The sequence below is a fragment of the Caenorhabditis briggsae genome (genome assembly GCF_000004555.2).
Source record: "Caenorhabditis briggsae complete genome, chrX, whole genome shotgun sequence".
Classification (NCBI taxonomy): domain Eukaryota; kingdom Metazoa; phylum Nematoda; class Chromadorea; order Rhabditida; family Rhabditidae; genus Caenorhabditis; species Caenorhabditis briggsae.
In genome coordinates this window covers 13,087,615-13,107,480 of record NC_013491.2, presented here as the reverse complement: position 1 = coordinate 13,107,480, position 19,866 = coordinate 13,087,615, and the positions used below count along the sequence as shown (strand labels likewise).

The 19,866-nt window shown below is 38.3% G+C and overlaps 5 protein-coding genes across 5 annotated transcripts in view; 4 read left to right on the top strand and 1 right to left on the bottom strand.

The window, feature by feature from the left end:
• Nucleotides 1-7,120: 7,120 nt before the first annotated feature.
• Nucleotides 7,121-8,783, top strand: CBG16721 (the record flags this gene model as incomplete). The annotated part of the gene is made up of 3 exons (XM_002645015.1): nt 7,121-7,351; nt 7,948-8,076; nt 8,676-8,783. 3 exons carry the CDS (start codon nt 7,121-7,123, stop codon nt 8,781-8,783), a joined length of 468 nt encoding a protein of 155 aa, XP_002645061.1.
• Nucleotides 8,784-9,041: 258 nt separating this feature from the next.
• Nucleotides 9,042-10,710, top strand: Cbr-glb-16 (the record flags this gene model as incomplete). The annotated part of the gene is made up of 6 exons (XM_002645014.1): nt 9,042-9,177; nt 9,223-9,362; nt 9,409-9,619; nt 9,669-9,928; nt 9,975-10,079; nt 10,618-10,710. The coding sequence occupies 6 exons, from the start codon at nt 9,042-9,044 to the stop codon at nt 10,708-10,710; spliced, it is 945 nt and encodes a 314-aa protein (XP_002645060.1).
• Nucleotides 10,711-11,065: 355 nt separating this feature from the next.
• Nucleotides 11,066-12,165, top strand: Cbr-dpy-7 (the record flags this gene model as incomplete). Its single annotated transcript, XM_002645013.2, has 2 exons — nt 11,066-11,224; nt 11,365-12,165. The coding sequence occupies 2 exons, from the start codon at nt 11,066-11,068 to the stop codon at nt 12,163-12,165; spliced, it is 960 nt and encodes a 319-aa protein (XP_002645059.2).
• A 3,667-nt stretch (nt 12,166-15,832) lies between these two features.
• Nucleotides 15,833-18,865, top strand: Cbr-ceh-14 (the record flags this gene model as incomplete). Its single annotated transcript, XM_002645012.1, has 10 exons — nt 15,833-15,938; nt 16,688-16,778; nt 16,833-16,937; nt 17,073-17,189; nt 17,275-17,363; nt 17,423-17,505; nt 17,810-17,893; nt 17,942-18,077; nt 18,127-18,204; nt 18,699-18,865. The coding sequence occupies 10 exons, from the start codon at nt 15,833-15,835 to the stop codon at nt 18,863-18,865; spliced, it is 1,056 nt and encodes a 351-aa protein (XP_002645058.1).
• A 926-nt stretch (nt 18,866-19,791) lies between these two features.
• The window catches only part of CBG16716, a gene marked incomplete at both ends in the record, with an annotated part of 3,787 nt that continues 3,712 nt past the window's right edge, over nt 19,792-19,866 (bottom strand). Inside the window, one exon of the mRNA XM_045239982.1 lies at nt 19,792-19,863. Within this exon, the coding sequence (XP_045096045.1) occupies nt 19,792-19,863 (72 nt within the window). The remainder of the gene's footprint in view (nt 19,864-19,866) is intronic.

The window sequence follows — 19,866 nt, the reverse complement described above, 5'->3', positions numbered from 1 at the left end:
GCTAAAAACCGACCGTTATCTGGGAAGATCATCTTACACTTTGGTTACGAAAACAGTGTTTTGGCACTGCCAATCGCTGAATGGTACCGGGGTGTGAAAACGGGATCGTTATCAAAGATTACAGTCATCTGGGATAGACAATCGGGGGTTTCAAAACAGATTGAAGAATCATATGAAACTGAAAATGTAAAATATGTAATAAAGTTGCACCCTTGTCTCGGTTTCAGTGAAATATATCAAAACATCTTCAACAAACAAAACTATTCATATTATGTTTAACATTTGAACAGCTGATTATTTTTAGATATTTTTGACAGAAACCTGAAAGATTGACTTACTCTATTAGAGATTTTACGGTATATCGGTGTCGTTGCGAAAAAATCAAAATGTTTGCCTGGAAATTTGGAATAGTTTTTCAAATGTAAATTTTTAAAAAATCATTTTTCAGTTACCAAAATTTGAGTTTGAAAACCCGGTCTGTCAGATAAGAATAATTCCCGAATTTTAAACTTTGAGACACTTTATCTTCCTGTGAGAAATATCAGAAAGTTGTTAACTGATGCAATATTGTTGACATTTTAATAAACATTTTGTTAGTTGACTAAATTTTGATAGATTGTACAGGAAATGAGATATCTAGGCTCAAAATTTGAGATTTTGAGGCAGGGGCGTTTTATTAGACTGTTTACGGTGGATGACAAAAAGGTTTAGAATTGCACGCCCTGTAACTAAGACTATGATTGATGAGTTTGGATACAGGAGCCACACTAACGTCTAAAGTTGTGGCTGACAGTTCTGTCGATTCTTAGAATCGACCATTGAAACCTTCTAGGCGGTACGATTTTTAGTTCGAAGTTTCTGAAATTGTCGAAACTTTGTGCATGTTAACTTGAATTTGGTAGGTTCGTTGTTACATTGCATCAAATATCATCTTTGCGTATTAGTAAACATTGTACTTCAACACTACTGTAAGAATGCATGGTTAAATTCAAGTAACAAAAGTTTTTTTTTCAGGAATACCGCTCAAAATGATTAAATAAGGCATTTGATGATATCTTCGAATTTTTTTATTCATTAGGACTTGATCTCATTGGCACTTCTTGATTATAATGGTTGAGCTGAAATAACTAATTTTTGAACAACTGGTGTAATTCTAAAAATACAGGGCAAAGTTCCTGTCTGAAAATTCTAGACTTCTTTTCACTTTTCTGCCCACCCATGCTGAAACTTTCATCTTCAATTTCGTTTCATTTTCAGAAAGTCAGTTGTTCTCATGGCTTTGTAATTCAATGTAAACTTTTCCGAATTTCAATTAGTAAAAGTGTTTTCATTAGATAAACAGGGATCATTACGTTCCTTTTCTCAGTGTGACATGTCACTTGATGTCTGTTTAAGTACGCGTGTATAATTACCAGCACTGCTTAGGATCCACAATGGAAGGTGCTTCATCAAATCAATCAGAACGACATGGCAATAAGAATTGTGGGCGAATGTGTACTAGTAAACCGACGTTCCTAGGATGCCATCACAATTCCCACTCACATACTCTTCAAAATAAATTGTTTAGGAGTGTCTTGTCCTCCCCCCCCCCCCTCCAGCCATTTTTACTTTCTCATATTCCTACTCCTTCATTTCATCTGTTTCCTCATCCCGCAACAAATCTTTGTAAGCATCAAATCGTCAACGAGTACTTGTTCGTAGAACCGGCATCATCCTTCGGTGCGCGCTGCATAGCTAGGCCTTCCAATATAATTGCGCACATACTCCCCCACAAGTCACTCTCTTTCTCTCATTTTCCCTCTACAAGAGTTTTTGCATCGCACCTCAATGGTGGCTGGAAGAAGCAAGAAAAGCGAATGAGCGAAGAAGCAGCAAGATGCGAAAAAAAATGGAAAAGAGGGAGACAGTGGAAGGCGGTAGCCAAAAAAATGGAGTGAGGGACGCTCGGACTTAATTTTCAAACAACCTGGTGGCGGGCGGAAAAGTGACATCCGACATCTCTCCAGATTGCACAACACATTCACAATTGTTCTAATTTTTGCGTCAAGCATTCATCTTCCCTTCATTGCCAAAATCCAACAGAAGCCAATTATGAAACACAAACACAAACATGTGAAATAAGCATCATCAAGAGGGGGTACATTTTTGTCTCTTCGTCTGACTGGGACTGTCTGGATCAACAAGTGAATGACGACGCCAGAACACAGGGGATTTCGGTTTGGTAAAGTTTTCTGGTGCCTTAGATGAAGTATTTCAGATGGAAAAAAGAATATAATTCAAGTTGCTCATATGAATTACTGAAAATTATAAAATTATGGTCTCATTGTCAATGAATGACGTAGAAACAAAAATAATTGCAATGTACATACAAAGCAGCTATTTTTGTTACACACATACGCAAAAAAGTTCCTTCCTGCAATATGAAAAATGAGCCTGGGGTGGCGAAATTCTCGTTCCACGTGCGTCATAATAGAGAATTCAGAAACAAACGAGTGTCATAATTTCAAAAGGCAAATACATTTATGAGTATATTAACAATGTATAGGTCTGCGTTTCCCCTTTGTTGTTTGTATTTAGGCTATATTATTTTTGTCCGGTTCTTTTTTTTGGGTGAGATTTTTCTTTTTTTTTTTGCTGAAAATGTGGGTGGATCAATGTCCTTCAACACTTACCCACATTTATCAAATAAGTTCCAATGTTTTCCAATGGAACTTTTTGTGAAAAAATTTTTCGATTATCTGAAACTTACATTTTCAGAGTTATCGGTTGATATGGCAATGGAAAGAAATCTGTCGTTGTGGGAAAATATACTCTATTGTGTTTCAAGATATTTAGTTTTAGATTCTTCTTGTTTTTAAAAACGAAAACCCACCCTGAAAGAGCGAATTACTGTATTTTCGAGCCTATTCGAAATATTACTAGCCTGGTTGGCGCGCTTTCAACGCGTTCTCGTTGCTCCATTTCTAACTATTTTTTCTTGAATTTCTGAAAGGTCAATTCAACCTACATTTAGTTCTCATGCTTTCAAAAAATCGTGCGGACAGAGTGACAAAAGTATAACACGGATGCAACTTCATTTGTTCATCATAAGAACGGTTTCTCAATTTTGTCAATTTTTCGACGATTTTTATCGTTTTTCCAATGATTTTCATCATTTCAACTCATTTTTCCAATTCACATTTAGAAAAAGGCGAGAGTCGTCGAAAAATTGAGAAAATGTCTTCAAATCTTTTTCATGTTCGAAAGATACGGTAGCGCGCTTCTGTGCCTTCAATGAATTTAACGAGATATCCGCTCTCAACCCTCCATGATTTAGTACAAGAGTAATATTGGTTTCCATGTTTATTCTTTTCTCTCCCACCAGCTGTTCTCTCACCCATTTTTCATGTCACCTTAGCCTGTCAAAGTGACACCCACGTGTTTTTTTGTGCCTTCAACCAAATCCACCATTTTGCATTCATCCGGGAACCAAATCCACACCTTATTTCCAATACAAAATTCAAAACATCGCGGATTTCAAATTATTCCAGTTTCTCGATTTTCTATAGGAGAATAAGAATAGTTAATGGGGTTCTTATTGTTTTAGTTTTTCAAATTGACTGTTGAATTTTTAATCTGGGTGGAACTAGAAAACTGGCAAACTAGAAAGACAAGAGAGAAGTTTAAATACGTCTGTATGTTGTAATTTCTAATAACATTTTTTTACCTGGAAATTCGAATTATCACAGTAAGCACTATTTATACCATACTTGTGACGGGCCGGGTTTCTCTTTGAAATTCCTCGTTTCGGCTCGAACCTAGCCCGTTTCGACTTGGATTTCCAGAATTTTTGTCTTGTCAAAAAAAAAATTCAGAGATCAATGAAAAATATCCGCGAAATTTTTGCCAAATACGAAGTTTGAAAAATAAACTGGGTACCATTTTTTAATATGAGAAATCCGGACCCCGATTTTTCAAATATGGATACTAGATTTATAAAGGCTGGTATGAAAATGTTTGGATCTTATCTGCACTTCCCAACAAACAAAAAACCTTTGTTTTTATGTATTCTCCACCCCTATCGTAACCCCAAAATGAGATGGGGAGGGAACATCAGAAAACTCTTCTTCTCCCGAGATTGATTCCAGTGTCCTTCCCGCATTTCCCTTTGCTTTTCTCTTAATTACATGCCACTTTTTTTTGGGAAAAAAGGCGGAGTCCAAGATGCCGATGGAATTTTCGTCGCGTTAAAAAACAAATGATGGTGTTGGATGGTTAGTGATGGTGGTGTTGAGATGCGCACACAGGCGGCGGAGAAGAAAATAGGAAGGAGAAACCGATTCCTCACGAGTCGCTAGTTGTGGTCCCGCGTCAAGAGACAGAAGAAATGACTTCATTTGTTTCTCTTGTCCTTCTTCTTGTCTCTTCTCTTTGTTTTTGCAAATTCGAATAAAATTAGCGATTTGAAGGCGAGTCCCCGTCGAACTCCATTCTATGAGCCTTCTTCTTGTCATGCTTCGGGCGGCTCCCACTTTTTTAGTACTTGCTCATTCCTTTTATTTGTTTCTCACTCCACCTCCTCCCCCCTTTCTTCAGTTTCATCCATTTCCTTCTAGGGTGTTCTGGTTGGAACCTGTTTTCTAGGTGTAGATTTTTGGTTACTAATATTTAAGGGTTCCTAGACGCCTATATAGTTCGAACCACTGTTTTTCTTTCTTATGCCTGACTTCTTTCATGTTCCAAAATTTCTAATGCATTTTCATTCTATTTTTGCTTTGCTGAGAATGCCAGTGCAGAACCGGAAATTTGCATTTTTTGTCTTCCTCTTAGTCAGCGTTTTTTTCAGAATTTGATCCCATTTCCTGGGTGTCTTGTATCATTTTCTGAAAAGTTTAATTTAGTTCTGCAGTTTTTTTTGAAGCACTAGGAAATGAGAGTTCGGCCATTTTACAGAATCAGTTTAAGCTGCAGCTATAGTAGCACAAAAAGTGAAAAGAAAATGGGTGGGGTTTAGATAGAGATTGGAATTTTCGTTTTGAGACCATGTATTTTCCAAAAGCTCCAATTTCATTCAGACCCGTGATTCTTGCTCTCTGCCGCTGAACATCGCAATTTTCAACTTATTAGATAATTATAGATGAATGTATTCGAATGTTTCTGAAATGGCATGTTTTGCTTCTTTGAATGCGTACAGTACCGGCAAATATTTAGGTTGGCGGGAAAGTCTTTGTCACTTTTTCAATAGTTTATTTCTCAAAGAAAAAATAACCGAATAATTAATTATATTGTCCATCATTATCAACAACATGTCTCCAACGTTCCCTCAATTTATGGATTCCATTGCGGTAGAATCCAGCCGGGCGTGAGGCAAAGTATTGTTTGAGTGCCGCTTCGACCGCTCCACGGGAATTGAAGCTTCTTCCTTCGAAGGCACGTGTCATATCGCCAAATAACCAATAGTCGGAAGGAGCAAGATCAGGAGAATACGGGGGGTGAGGGAGAACATTCCATCCATATCCCATCAGCTCCTGCTTCACTTGTTTCGAAACATGTGGGCGAGCGTTATCATGTTGATAGTACACTTTCTTGTCTTTCAGGGCCGAACGGTCGACTGCTTTCTTGAGGTTTCGTAGTTGAGTAGTGTAGAGGTCTCCAGTTATTGTTTTGCCCTCGGGCAGAAGTTCCCAGTAGATGGGGCCGTCCACTCCCCACCACACAGAGAGCATAACTTTTTTCGGATGAAGGTCGGGTTTGGGGACATCCTGTGGGCTCTCTCCTTCTCCAACCCACTGGGATTTCCTGTGGTGATTATCGTAGAAGACCCACTTCTCATCTCCGGTTATTAGCCGGTCCAGCCATCGATCGCCCGCGTGGAGAGTGAGAAGAGTAATCGAATCGTCGACTCGGCGGTCAAGGTTGGCTTGAGTCAGGTGATGACGTATGAATCGACCAAAAAGTTTTCTCATTCCAAGAGACTTCAAACCTTCAAGGACTGTGCTATGGTGAACTCCGAATGTGACAGCTAGTTCACGGCTAGATTGAAATGGATCCGATTGCAATGCGTGCTTCAGCTTGTCCAAATCCAACTCACGGGGTCTCCCAGAGCGATCCTTTTCATCGAGCGAGAAGTCATCTTTTTCGAAACGATGGAACCAATTGCGAATAGTATTGTAGTGAGGGGCATGTGTGTTGTACACATTCTTCAAGAAAGTTTCCGAATCCTTCATCGTGGTGTGAGATAGGAAGAGGTAAATCAAAACATGTCTGATGTGAATAGCAGTGGGAACAAACATATCGTTTCAATTACAGATGAGGAGCAGGGAAGGAAATGGGGACTTGTTTATATGGAAGGTTCTTATCACCTTGTTATTCACTAGAGTCGATATCATACACAGCCTCCATATACGAGAAAAGTGATTAAACAAACAGAGTGACAAAGACTTTCCCGCCAACCTAATAAAAATTAAAAATTTGTAATTTGTAGATCAAAAACTTGCATTCACAGAATTGTTTTAATTTTCTAGTTTTTCAGTTGTCGATTTTGTACAGAAAACGTGAAAAAAGCCGGTGTCTTTCGGTTTCAAAGTGATCGGAAATTTGACCGCCGAGCTCCACTCCTGAAAGTGGTTAAAATCAATTGAAAAGCAAATTTTTGTTATTAACCGACATTGTACATTTATTAATATATAACACCAAAAAGTACAAAATGAATTCCTGACCCTAAGGTAGCTATGATAGATTTAGAGTATTGCTCAAAATATTCAAGGGATTCCTGTTTGTAGGATGAAAAAATACGTTTCATACTACTGTAATCTCTATTTCTCACGTTTTCTGCCTACCGTAATCCTTATGACTTGCCTTGTGATGTTTTCGAACCTGACATGGACACACCAATCAAAATCGTATGCATTTTTTAAATCTGTCTACCACACCTGGTAATAAAAAAAAGAAACAACATAAGAAAAAACGGAAAAGACCAGAAAAAGAAGTGGTTTATGTTGCTCTTTTTTTCTCCACGTTTTCTCTTCCAGCCTACGATGTGCTTGGTCGGAAGGAAGAAAAAAGGAAAGGAAGGGGTAGGAAAAAAGAAAGAGAGTCGTTGCCTTCCACCTGAAGAGAAGAGTCTCCCCAACATTCCAACATGCTAATGGCTTCAATTAGTGCATCGATTCGCGGCCTAACTTCTTTGTTATATGCACTCCCACTCGGTGGGTCCCATCGCGCTGGCCCCACCAATTCTAGAAGAATAAGCAAATCTTGCCCAGTTTTTTTCTTATGTGAAGGTTTTTTTTTGAATGTGGAGGTGGTAGACAAGCAAAAGACCTGGGCGACAAAGGAAGTGAAATTATCTTTCTACCTAGAGCGGCTTCCGGTCAGTTACCAATTTGTTTTTTTCCTCTTCTTTTCATTGCTCTTTCTATTTTGAGTTTTGAAGTTAGCTTCAATCAAATTTTGAGATTTTTGTGCTTTTCCTGGGAATATATCATGCCTCTTTTTTCTAGGTTTATATCACCTGTACCTCAAACAATTTTTCTGAAGTAGACCGCATTATCTCTGATTAAAAGAATTAATATTCCTTAAAAGGGCAATTTTAGATATGTGATATGGTTTTTATTATTTTTATAGCCTTGTTCTATACCTTGTTCTCATCATTGCCTTTCATTCTGGTTTATTTCTGATCACACGATGTGCATTTCATTCCTTTCCTAGAATAACCAGTAACTAAGATCAGATTGCTTTCCGATCGGCTATGATCAAACAACTGCGTGCGTAGTTTCAGGCGGAGTGGCCAAAATGTTGTGACTCTGCTTCTTATCGGATAATATGTACTTGTAGGATCAAAACCAACTTATTCCTCATTTGACACCCTCATCCCTTGTGTTATTTTTCTATTTTTATACGAATCGTCAACGTTGCTCATTTTCTTTCATATAACATTTACTACTGATTTACCTAAATTATATTCAGAAGAAGTTCGTGATGTTTCTCATTGCAAAAATCGTTCGTGGTCGTCGGCTTTTACACGAACTTGAGAAGCAGGAGAAAGATGAGCATTTGGCAGCTGATGCAGCAGCGGCTGCACAATCCAGTTCACAGGTATAACAATTTTTCATATATCTCACTTTTCTTTACAGAACTCGTTAATTTGTTGTTTATTGGACAATTTTGTTGGAAATTTTAATTCAATAAACTGTATGTTCTAGGTTATTCGTAACTTTACAAACTTTGAAATAAGGATTTATCTCAGAATTTCAAAAAATTTTGGAAGATTACTATACTTTATTTATTGCACTATTCAGCAGGGATGTTGGAAACCAAAATTGGAATTCAGGAAATTTCGAAAACGTTTGGAATGATATTCCGGCCGGGTCTTATGAAGATTCACTTGAATTTTTTGTTCGTTCCGAAATTTTTTTGTCAATTTGTCATAATTTTTTGGCTCTTTTTAATAGGAAAAATAGGATTTCTATTTTAAAATTTGAATATTGAACAGTTTTGAAACTTTCAAAATTATGAATTTTTCCAAATTGGAATTCCCCGACTTTTTCAAAATCGGGAAACTCCGAAATTTTGAAAATTGGATTTCTCGAATTTCCCGAAATTCAGTATAGGTCATTCTGAACATTCCTGACTAGTTATAGATGTGGTTGAAAAGTTTGCAGTAAAACAAAAAAAAGTTTTTCTTATTTTTCCAGGCGCGAAAAGAATCAAGTGCAAACGGAGAAGATCGTGCTGGAGATTCTTCCCAGTTCAGACCGAAAAGAAGGTATTTTTGCAGTTTTACGTCATTTCAGCATCTCTAAAACAAGATATGTCTTGCGTCACCTTTTTAGTTTTCTTTCTTTCTAGTTCATAACTCCAGACTTATATTTTATTCTGAACAACTATCCTTTGACGGCAGTTTTTTTTTTCAACGAAATCTAATTTTTCCATTTCACACCTCTTTCTCCTTTCACACAAAAGCAGCACAAAACATCTCGCATGAATATCTAACCTCCAGGGGTCTATAACCCCCATTGTGCATTGCCCAACAGTTGTAGCTATCATATCAATTTTTCATAATGCGAAGCGTGAGTTCTAGCCGGACCGTTCGAAAGAAGACTGGCTGTGGCTCCGTGGACTCGAACTTTCTGGAAGATGGAAAAACGGCGAGAAAGAGTAGCAGTATGCCGAGCATTTATGATTTACAACATCAAGGTAACCTGTTTAGTTGAAATAAAATTATATTAATGGAAATTTCAGCTGCACCGCCAACACCTGCCCTCAAACATTACAACTATGATACACGCTTGAGCAAAATACAGAAACGAGCCATTCGATTCACCTGGCACCGACTTCAGACAAGAAATGGAGGAAAACGAGTTGAGAATGTTTTCGAAGAGGTAACCTTGCAAAAAATTTTGGATCAAGAAACTAATCAAGTTACAGGTTTTTGACAAGTTGGTAAAAAACTTGCCAAATATTCGGGATATGTTTTCAACGAGAATGTTTTTGTGTGCTATGTCACGCGGAACAACTTCCACTCTACGAGATCATTCAAAGAATTGTGTAAAAATGGTGGATTCCGTCATCAAAAACTTTGACGTTGAGAAATCCAAAAGATCGGATACGGGAACAGAGAATGACCCAAGAGTAATTGGTATGCAACACGTGTTCTTTTTTTACTAACCGCGTTTTTCAAAATTTAGGACGTGCACATAGCATCTTGAAGCCATATGGCCTTGCTGGAAACTATTGGGAAAAGTTCGGAGAAGTCATGATTGATGTTGTTCTAGCACAAGAGGCTGTTCGGGATTTGCCAGGTGCCGGACAGGCATGGGTCATTTTTACGGCATGTTTGGTGGATCAGATGAGAGCGGGATTTGATGAGAACCGGAAGACGGATCATGAGGCGCAGATGAAGAAGAGCACCGTACTGCATCATGCAACTCAGCAGTTGTTAGAAGATGTGAGTTTATACGCGTTTTTCCTTTGGAGTCGGAAAGTAGTTACAGAATTCTGCTTCGACATCGGCAGCAGGAAATGGGGAATGTTCAAGTTCGAATCAACCATCTACATCAAACATGACGTGTCAATTCGCAAGAATGTCTTTGACTCCAGTATGTTGCATGTTTCCAACTTTTGAGAATTTTTCATTGCTCGTTAGGCAAACAAAGGTTACAAAAGTTTTGGGGTCGTTGGGGTACAAAGCAATTTAAAGGAACACAATATCTGGAAAAATTTGAATTTGATCACCAAGTTGTAGATTTTGTGCCCCTATATCACTTTGTGGAAATGTGCCTTCTTGTTGAAAATGTTGTTCTCATTGACGAAAATTGATTTAATTGTTTTTTTAAAATTATCCTGAAAAGACATCAGTTTTATTTTGAACTTTCAGTTGAATCTATAATTATATAGTTTCTGTAAACGCAATGCTCTATAAGACCGCTACCATATATTTGCACTTTGATCTCAATTATCTCAATTCCTATTAGAAAATTCAAAATTTTGACGACTAACGGAACAGTCTGTATACCATCAACAATATTTTCATAATTTCAACAACATTTTCATAGAAATTCACTCAAATAAAGTTGATATTGTTTTTTTTTCAGATTTTTAAACTATTTTTCAATCAGATTATTTGAACCTTTTCAGAAAGAAGCTCGTGCTATTGAAAATCTCAATAGAGAAGGCCTAACTAATGGTGGTGGTGACAATAATGACCTTTCCGGAACAGTCTTCTTGTAATCGCATTCTTTTTCTTTATTCTCATCTTTTCTTGATTTTCCCGATTTCCTCCCTTTTCTCATTTCCTTTCTGTACTTCTCTTTCCCCCTCCCCCCCCCCCCGTTTGAAATGATTCCTTATCTCCGACAATTGGGTTATTGTGTCGATCAAGACTGACCTACTTAACAGATACGCCACCTCCCACACTCTTTATGCAATCCGTTATTTCTCATCCGATTCCATTCATTGTATCATTTTTCTCTCCTCCTTTTCTTGCTTTTTCCAACAATTATGCTTTCTTTCCTGTGCACCAAATGTTTTCTTATTCTGTGAAATGAATACTTGGATTCAATAGTTGATGTTAAAATATTTAGGTATGATCAATAAGCCCGAAACTGGGGCAAACAATGTGGCGAAAGTCACTATGGCTGTCAGTTTAGTCAGTGTTTTGGTTCTTGGAGCTGTGTTAACAATGCTCAGCATTCAATTGGAAGAGGCACACGAACGTCTTCAGAACCGAATGGGATCTTTCAAGGTAGGTGATGCAGTTGTGCGTGAAAACGTCTATGTAGCGACTAAAAGAGTAACAACAAAAAAGTAAAAACAAAAATCAAAGCGGGTGTATAAGATAAACATAACATCGAAAGCATAAAAAACAACATCCTTTTATTCCAGTTCGTTGCTCGCAACATCTGGCACGACATTGTTTTGGTGAAGAGCAATGGGAGAATCAGGAGACAATACGGGGGATATGGAACTGATAGTGCCCAAGCTGACAATCAACAATGTACCTCTTGTGTTCAACTCAGATGCCCACCAGGACCACCAGGGCCACCAGGAGTCGGAGGTGAACCAGGAATGGATGGAGCTAACGGAAGACCAGGAAAACCAGGACTCGATGGACTTGATGTACCACTCGATCCTGAACCAGCATTCCCATGTGTCATTTGCCCAGCCGGACCACCAGGAACTCGTGGACCACAGGGAGAAGTTGGACGTCCAGGAGTGCCAGGAGAACCAGGACATCCCGGACTCCCAGGAAGACCAGGAAAGCCAGGACGTGTCGGAGACGCCGGACCCCAAGGAGAACCAGGAGAGCAAGGAGAGCCAGGAATCAAGGGACCCCCAGGAGATGATTCGATCGGAGGAACTGGAATTAAAGGACCTCCAGGACCACCAGGCCCAAGAGGACCAAAAGGACCACCAGGAGCCAACGGACTTCCATCGCAGAACAGTGGGCCACCAGGACCAATCGGAGAGATGGGACCACCAGGACCTCCAGGACCAAGAGGAGAGCCAGGACCACCAGGACCATTCGGACCACCAGGAGATTCGGGAGAACCAGGAGGTCATTGTCCATCTTCGTGTGGAGTTCAAGAGATTGTTGCTCCATCAGTTTCCGAGCTGGATACCAATGATGAGCCTGAAAAACCATCTCGCGGTGGTTACTCTGCTGGAGGCTATGGAAAGAAGTAGACCCCTTTCACTTTCTTTTTTCTGATTATTTTCTTCTAACGCCAATCAACCCGAAAAACTTGATCATTTGTTTTATCCAGAAAAACTAATTCCAACCAACCGCAGCTACCGTAGTCTACCTCAATCTCGTTTTTAATTTTGTTTTCCACATTTACGTCAATTTTAATCATACCTATGTCGTTACAGATTTATGTGATTTTCCCAATTTTGGTAGTAAATCACTTTTCTGTCGAAAACTAATCTAGCAAGAAATAAAGTATTTGGTAATATATCCATGTCTGACATACAGCCCCAAACGTTACACATACATACATACCCACAAATGAAGCAAACGCCAAAAGGTATTGAATAGCAAATTCGTGGGTTAACGGCCTGGGTCGTAAACTCGAAGACATAAAACCGGAAAGAGACGGCTGGAAAGGCAGCTGGCTGGCAGGCAACATCCCGCGACGCATGACTCTCGCGCAAATGCTAGAAGGCTCGAGGATAAGAAGACATAGGAGCTTCAACCCATCTTAGACTATCGTTCTGGCTACTGTAATGACTATGAGGATGTTAAGTAAAACGAGCCTAATTATATGTTTGGTGGGCAGCAGGAGCAGCAGTTGATGCTTTCCCTCACTTAGGACAAACACATTATGGGTCAAGATAGAGACATCAGTCTATTTTTTGCGAGAGAAAGAAGACCGAACATAGAACACGAACGCATTGAATTTAATAGAATATTCACTGTGGAATATTATTCAAGAAGCAAAGGGAACACACAAGGAAAGATTATTATTTTATTCAGAAGACACCGCGTCTTCAATGACAGTATGTGTTGTCTTGCTTATGTCTTTTGACGCGTCGAGGCGCGTTTAATTCTGTTTCGTGACAAGTCATAAGTTGTGAATATTTTATGATTGTTCACCATCTCCATATTTTCCTAGGAGCCGCGTAAAAGGGAAGAGAGAGAGAGAGAGATGTAAAAAGGATGTCATTGTTTTGTCTATACTTCGGGAAATGTGAATATCTAAAAGTGTGGGCAATTTCAGAAAAATAAAAATTATGAGAACTGTGTTTCGAATGAACGTGGAAATTTTCCAGTTCAATAAATACTGAATTCCAAAAAATTAACCACTCTAATCTAAATTGGGGTTCAAAACTTTTTATTTGGATAATTGATAAACTTAAAATTTGTTTCTGTTGTAGATTGTAAACCTGGATTTTTAACCAGATAAATCCGTCTTATATTCTTTTAAAAAGAGAAGAAACGATAATTAACAACTCAGATCTAACAGCTCTCATTTCTAAGCTCACTGACCCATGACAATATTTCCCTCATTTTCCTGTCATCTTGGAAATCACCCTTCCTTCCGGCTGTGCAGTTACTCTCTCGCAACAACCTAATTGACGACATTTTAGATACAATTTTATGAGCGACAGAATTTGGTTGTCAGCTGGCTTCTTCGGGATAAGGGAGGAACATCCCAACAAATTCTGCAATCTTGTCCTCACCATTACCGATCATTGAATGCGCACACTATATTGGCGCATTGATGGACGCGAAGAGCAGGACAACGTCATTATATCAAGTCTGGTGTGGCAGCTCTCCGGGAATGAGACGCGCCAGAACCAGCTATTACCTAATTTTAAAGCGCTTCTTCTATCCTGGCCTGCAAGCCGGATAATGGATGTGCTCTCTCACTCGGTGTCGTCGCCAACGAGTCAGGGTTTTTTATCGGTAGTCACACTTTTTTTTCGGTTACTTTTTGGATTACCTTTATCTCTCCATGAAATTTCATATGGTGAATACTTTGATAAAATACAGAAGCTCTAAAGATTCACTCACGTCTCAACTAGTTAGAGCTAGTTTAAAAGTTTCTAGTTTCACGGATATTCCAAACGACCTTCTATCAATCGAAACTTTACAGCATGAAGTTTACTAGATTTTTTTCCCAGACTGGTTAACTGTGTTTTTTCATGAAAAAATCAAACCAATTTGGAGGTTTACTAAACGTTGAAATTTCGACATCTTAACATTTTAAAACCAGCACAATACCGATTATCTGACCACTATTCTCTTATTCAAAACATTCTGAGTTATCTAACTTACTTTTTTGTGGCAACGGATTTTGTACACAGTAATCTCTTCCTCAACTCCAACAAACACTACAACTAGGGTTTCAAAATTTGTCTGAAATGGCGAAAATCTAACAAAGTGCAAAAGATTTAGTTTTGTGGTCTACCTTTAGAAGGGGTTCTGCCAGTAAAAATGTAGCAATGCGATTTGTCTTAAAAATATGTTTTTTTTTTCCTGAACACTCATTATTGGTTTTGAGAACTTTGTATATTTAGATTAGTTCTAGGTTCACCTTTTTTTCATAAATTTATGTTATCAAATTTATCACATCTTTTTGAGAATGTTTTTTTCTTCAAAAATATACCCAAGATGCCGAGATCCTATTGAAAGAGAATTTTGGCTACAGTGCTAGTGTAAGCATTGGCATCAGGCGTGTTCTTTGAAAACTAAGCTTCTCATAAAACCATTCCTATATTTTGTGAATTTATTCATTTCGAAAACAATTTTATCTATCTACCGCGATATTTCTAATGGAAGACCACTCTACACAAGCGCTTTCAGCCCGATTATCACAGATCTTTCAAAAGATATTAAAAGTTTGATAACTGATAAAATTCTTCTTGTAAAATTACAAGCATTCCATGAGTTGATAAATTTTTAATATCTGTTGAAAGCACCGAGATAAGTAAAGTCAGTGCACGTATATTAGTGCATTTACGGTAGATAAATCTCATTTTAAAAATAATCGTTCGCTTCGAGTGAATATTCCGAACGGCATGTCAGTTTTTTTCACTGTCCGTCAAAAAGCACCCATCAAAAATAGTAATAATATATCTCTTTTTAATTGAAATTGAGACACCAGTTCAGGAGGTTTCTCTGCATAATTGAATTGTTTCATTCTCATTTCCTGGAGCCCCAGCACTTTTTTAATCATTCAGAGGAACAAGATGAAACGAATGTTCGGGAAAGATGGGGCTCTTGCTCCAGCTTTTTGACTCGCTCCTAAAATCACGGGAATAGGATCAAAGTGGATTTGGGAATTGAGAATCGTCAAATCCCATGAGAATAACAAACATCTTCTTAGAGCCTCTACCAATCCTGTTGAATTTTTTCGGATGATCGAATACTTCTTATCTTTGGTGCGCCTGATATTGCAACTTGAAAAGTTTCCAGATCTATCGTATACCTTGTAAGAAATGCTCGAGAGAGACGTCGCTCATTGGCGTGGGGGTAAGATGGGCGGGATCTATTTTCGGGACATTCATGGCTCGGCAAGCATAACATACACAACCCGTCAAGAACCAGCTTAAACCTCCGACAATTCCTTTTTTCTTCACCTATTTCATAGAATAGGTTGAGCGTGACAGGCGAATATTAAGAGATAGTTTTTTTCCTCATCGAGCTCCGAAACTCATTAACCATGTCTGCGCGCGTGTTCCCTCTTCCCTTTTTGGCTTAATCAAAATGCCTCCCTCTCTTTTCCCCCGGTTGCATTAGACTGATCCTTTAAGGAGATGTCCTGCACCAATTCTTCCAAACGATCAACCTCCTCGTCTGAATTTCGAAGACGCACTATGTTTATTTTTGAAAGACTTTTCAGCAAACATGCTGAGCCACAACATTCTGACGCTCGGCGCTTGCGATGCACCGGACAATCATATCGCGATGTGCAGCACCGGTCTTCTTTCACCACATGAGGATTTTACTAATGGTGAGTGTTTTTTTACAAATACCTAATGTTTAATTTTGTATTTAGAACATGTAAATGTATTTTATGTAGTTTATGCTTTAAATGTTACTTCCCTGGTGTTGGTTTTTTAGATAGCATTACTCGAATAGTACCCATATACATAAATCATCTGACTAACAAGGAAATATTCAAAAAAAAATCCATCTTTATTTTCCTTTTGAACTTTTACCGACAGTCCCTCTCAACTTTTTCTCTTTCACCATCCATCCATCCATTTTTTTTTCTGCAATATTACAATAACAGTAGCCTGATGCCTTTGTCGCTTATCAACACACTCTCTCTTCTTTTTTTGCCGCGTTGACCGTTCTACCGTCTATTGTCACTCAATTTAACACTTTGTGATACCACTTTTCACACCTTTCGGTTCTCAGATAAAGTTTTCATTTTTTTGTTTACTGGTTTTGTGCTTTATACTTCCCTCACCCATTCTGGAAATTTGATATTTTAATGGTCTGTCACACCTCCGCGCATCATCCGAACCTTTAGCAGTTTATGGGGAGGACACACACCTGCGAACCGTTGGCGATGAGCATTAAATTACCGTTAGGTTCGTTATATCCGGATGCGTATTAGGATTTTTACTTTGGATAAGTCATAAATGGAAAAAAATCAGGTGGTAAGAAATGATGGTAAGAAAAATAAGAATAAAAGTGTCGAGAATAGAGATAAGATCCATCTTCTATGACAGTTTCTTGAATTATTTATTGCAGTTAATGCAGTGCTCTCGAACAATGAAGAATCGGTTTGTTCATTATGCGAAAAAGAAATTCGGGATCGGTTCGTATCAAAGGTCAATGGAAGGTTAGTTTTTTTAAGTCTTGGTTTTCACTTTTACACTTTTCCCGCGCCTTCTAGGTGTTATCATTCGTCATGTTTGCGGTGTTCGACTTGTCAAGACGAACTTGGAGCGACGTGCTTTTTGCGAGACGATTCCATGTATTGCCGTGCACATTTTTTCAAGTGAGAATTTGGTTTGTTACGCTTTTGATATAGCTGAAAGAGTTTTTTCTTGTTGAAAAATAATAGTTTCACAGTATTTGATTTCAGTTTTTAAAAGTGATTTTTTCAACTTATTTCATAATATTTTATTTCTAGAAAATTCGGAACTAAATGCGCATCATGTGAAGATGGAATCGTTCCTGATCATGTGGTTCGAAAAGCATCAGGACACATTTATCACGTGGAATGCTTCAACTGCTTCATTTGTAAACGGTACATGTTTTTTCTAATCTTACAGTAATCGTTTATCGAAAAAAAAATTGATTACGAAATACCAGGTAACTCTTCTGTTTTTTAGATTACTCGAAACCGGTGAAGAGTTCTACCTGATCCCAGATGATGCGCGTCTTGTGTGCAAAGACGATTACGAACAAGCAAGAGATAAGCGTAAGTGGTCTGGCATGCACAAAGAACTCCTCGATTTTTCTCGATAGTTGGTCTTCCAGAATCGGCGGAAAGCGAGGGTGACGGCGGTAACAAACGACCAAGGACCACGATTTCAGCAAAGAGTTTGGAAACATTGAAGCAGGTGAGTGCTATCTTTTTTATGAGTGTGTTGTGTAATCCGTCTCGTCGTACCACTGATTGGCACGAGGGAAAACCACAACACATTTAGATTCGGTTGTAAAAACCCACACAATAAAAATGTTAAACCATAGGTGATCCAGGATGAGAAAGCGTTACATTTTGCACAGCTCACCTGAGTACTGCATGATTAGTCATAATGTGAGAGATCATAGTCTGATGGTAAAAAGACTACTGTAGCGTATGAATTCTGCTCAGGGATACCCTGCTCAGATATAATTCTCGAAATAAAACTCTACATCTTTCAGGCCTATCAAACTAGCAGCAAACCAGCTCGCCATATCCGAGAGCAACTTGCCAGTGAAACAGGTCTCGATATGCGTGTTGTTCAAGTAAACAAAATTATTTCAACATGTGTAGTCCTATTCTCAACATTCCAGGTGTGGTTCCAAAACCGTCGCGCCAAAGAAAAACGCCTGAAAAAGGATGCCGGTCGCCGTTGGAAATCTTCCACCCGTGCTGAGAGTGATAGCAACTCTCCCATTGAAAGCATCAATGGACAGAGTCCTAATTACTGTGAGAACTTGAGGATTATTCATAGTTTTGTAAACAAAAGGATTTGCAGTGTACCTGGAGCACACCATTGACGACGGTAATGAGAGCAATTTCATGTTCCAATCAAGAGAGCAGAGTCCGGATAAATGTGAGTAAGAGGATTTAAGCGGTGCATTGTGAGAGATAAAGAAGCGGGAAAGTGGGAAATGTATGGTTTATGAAGAAAGCAACTGTTTTTGAAGAAAACGTTTAGAGATCGAGAAAGGAATCTGAAAATATCTAATGAGCGGCAAATGAGAAAAATTATTTCAGATTTTGACAAAAATTTCTCATTCATAGCACTGAAAAAATAGAAACATATTTTTATAATAGTCAGGCAGTTTGAAAAGGAGCAGGAAAAAAGTAAAAAGTGAACCCTGAAAAGAAAAATTTTTAGTTTTGGCACGAATTAAAAAATTAGAGAATCTTCTAAAAGTTACCATAAATGCACGAGAACTGAAACATTTTTGCGTTTCACAGCTATTTCTGGGAACTTTTTTTCGGTCGTGCAGAGAAGACATAATTTTTCATTTGGGATTTTTGAATTAATTTATGTTCTAGAACACAATTCAACAAACTGTTTAAACCTTAACACATATTCAGATTTCCGCAATGAAACTCCAGCAGCCGATACCCCACAAATCCATTTGGCTGGTCCCAGTGTCATGTCGTCCCCATTCCCAACATCTCTTCCACTTTCCACAAACGTCTACAATCTACCACCACCCGATTCTCATCTTATCACTCATATGGCAACTCAGTTCATCTAAAAACGCAAAACTTCTCAACTAACGAAACAAATGTGATTTAACAAAAATAAGCCTTTGATTCCGATTTCATTGATATAACCCTTCTGGTCAGGAGACTTGAATTGTCACTTTTCCCATATGTCACTTTTCCCATATGTCACTTTTCAATTAGTGATCATTTAGTAATTGAAACTCCAAAAAAACTAGCAGATATTTCTTAGCAATGACACAAAACTACCTCGATTTCGATTCCCCTTTCCGCCAAAAATCGAAAAATGTGCTTGATACTTTTCCGTCCCCGATTTCATTCCTTGCCAATCTTTTTTTCTTTTTTTTAATCCCACATCCCCATACCCCCACCCACAAACCAACAGCTGGCTGCCTGTCCGCAACATTTCAACACTTTTTGAATAAATAGGTCCCTTGCCCGTTTCGCGCTTATCCTTCCTCTCCATCCCATCGTTTTTCTTCTTCTCTCTTGTTTTCTTCAATTATTCCTTTCCTTTCCGCACCACCCATACATCACACTATTCTTCTTTTCTCCCATCTTTCTACTTTTTCCTTTCCTCCCATCTTCCATTTTAAACACTTGTTACGTATCCCTCGACACCTTGACCATCCATTCTTCATCAGTCGAAATGAGAGAGTGTAACTATTTTTCGAAATGTGTGATTGATGGTGTTCACTCATATACTCCCCCCTCCATCATTCACATTATTCAAATTCCAATCATCGAGTTGCCAAATCATTTTGTCATACACAAAGTTCTATTAAATCATGACAGATTTCTAATAAATTCAAATTATCATCAATTCATTTATTGATACAAAGCAAAAACAAGAGCAAAGTTGAGAGAGCAGAGGATAAAAAAGAAATTGGCGTAACTTAGATAAGAATACAATGAGACAAAAATCATGGCATAAAATAAAAGGGTTTCGAAGTGATTTTCAAATTCTGTGAATTTTTCGAAAATCGGTGAGCAATTCATGACGAATCAACATATGGCAGATCACCGACCACTA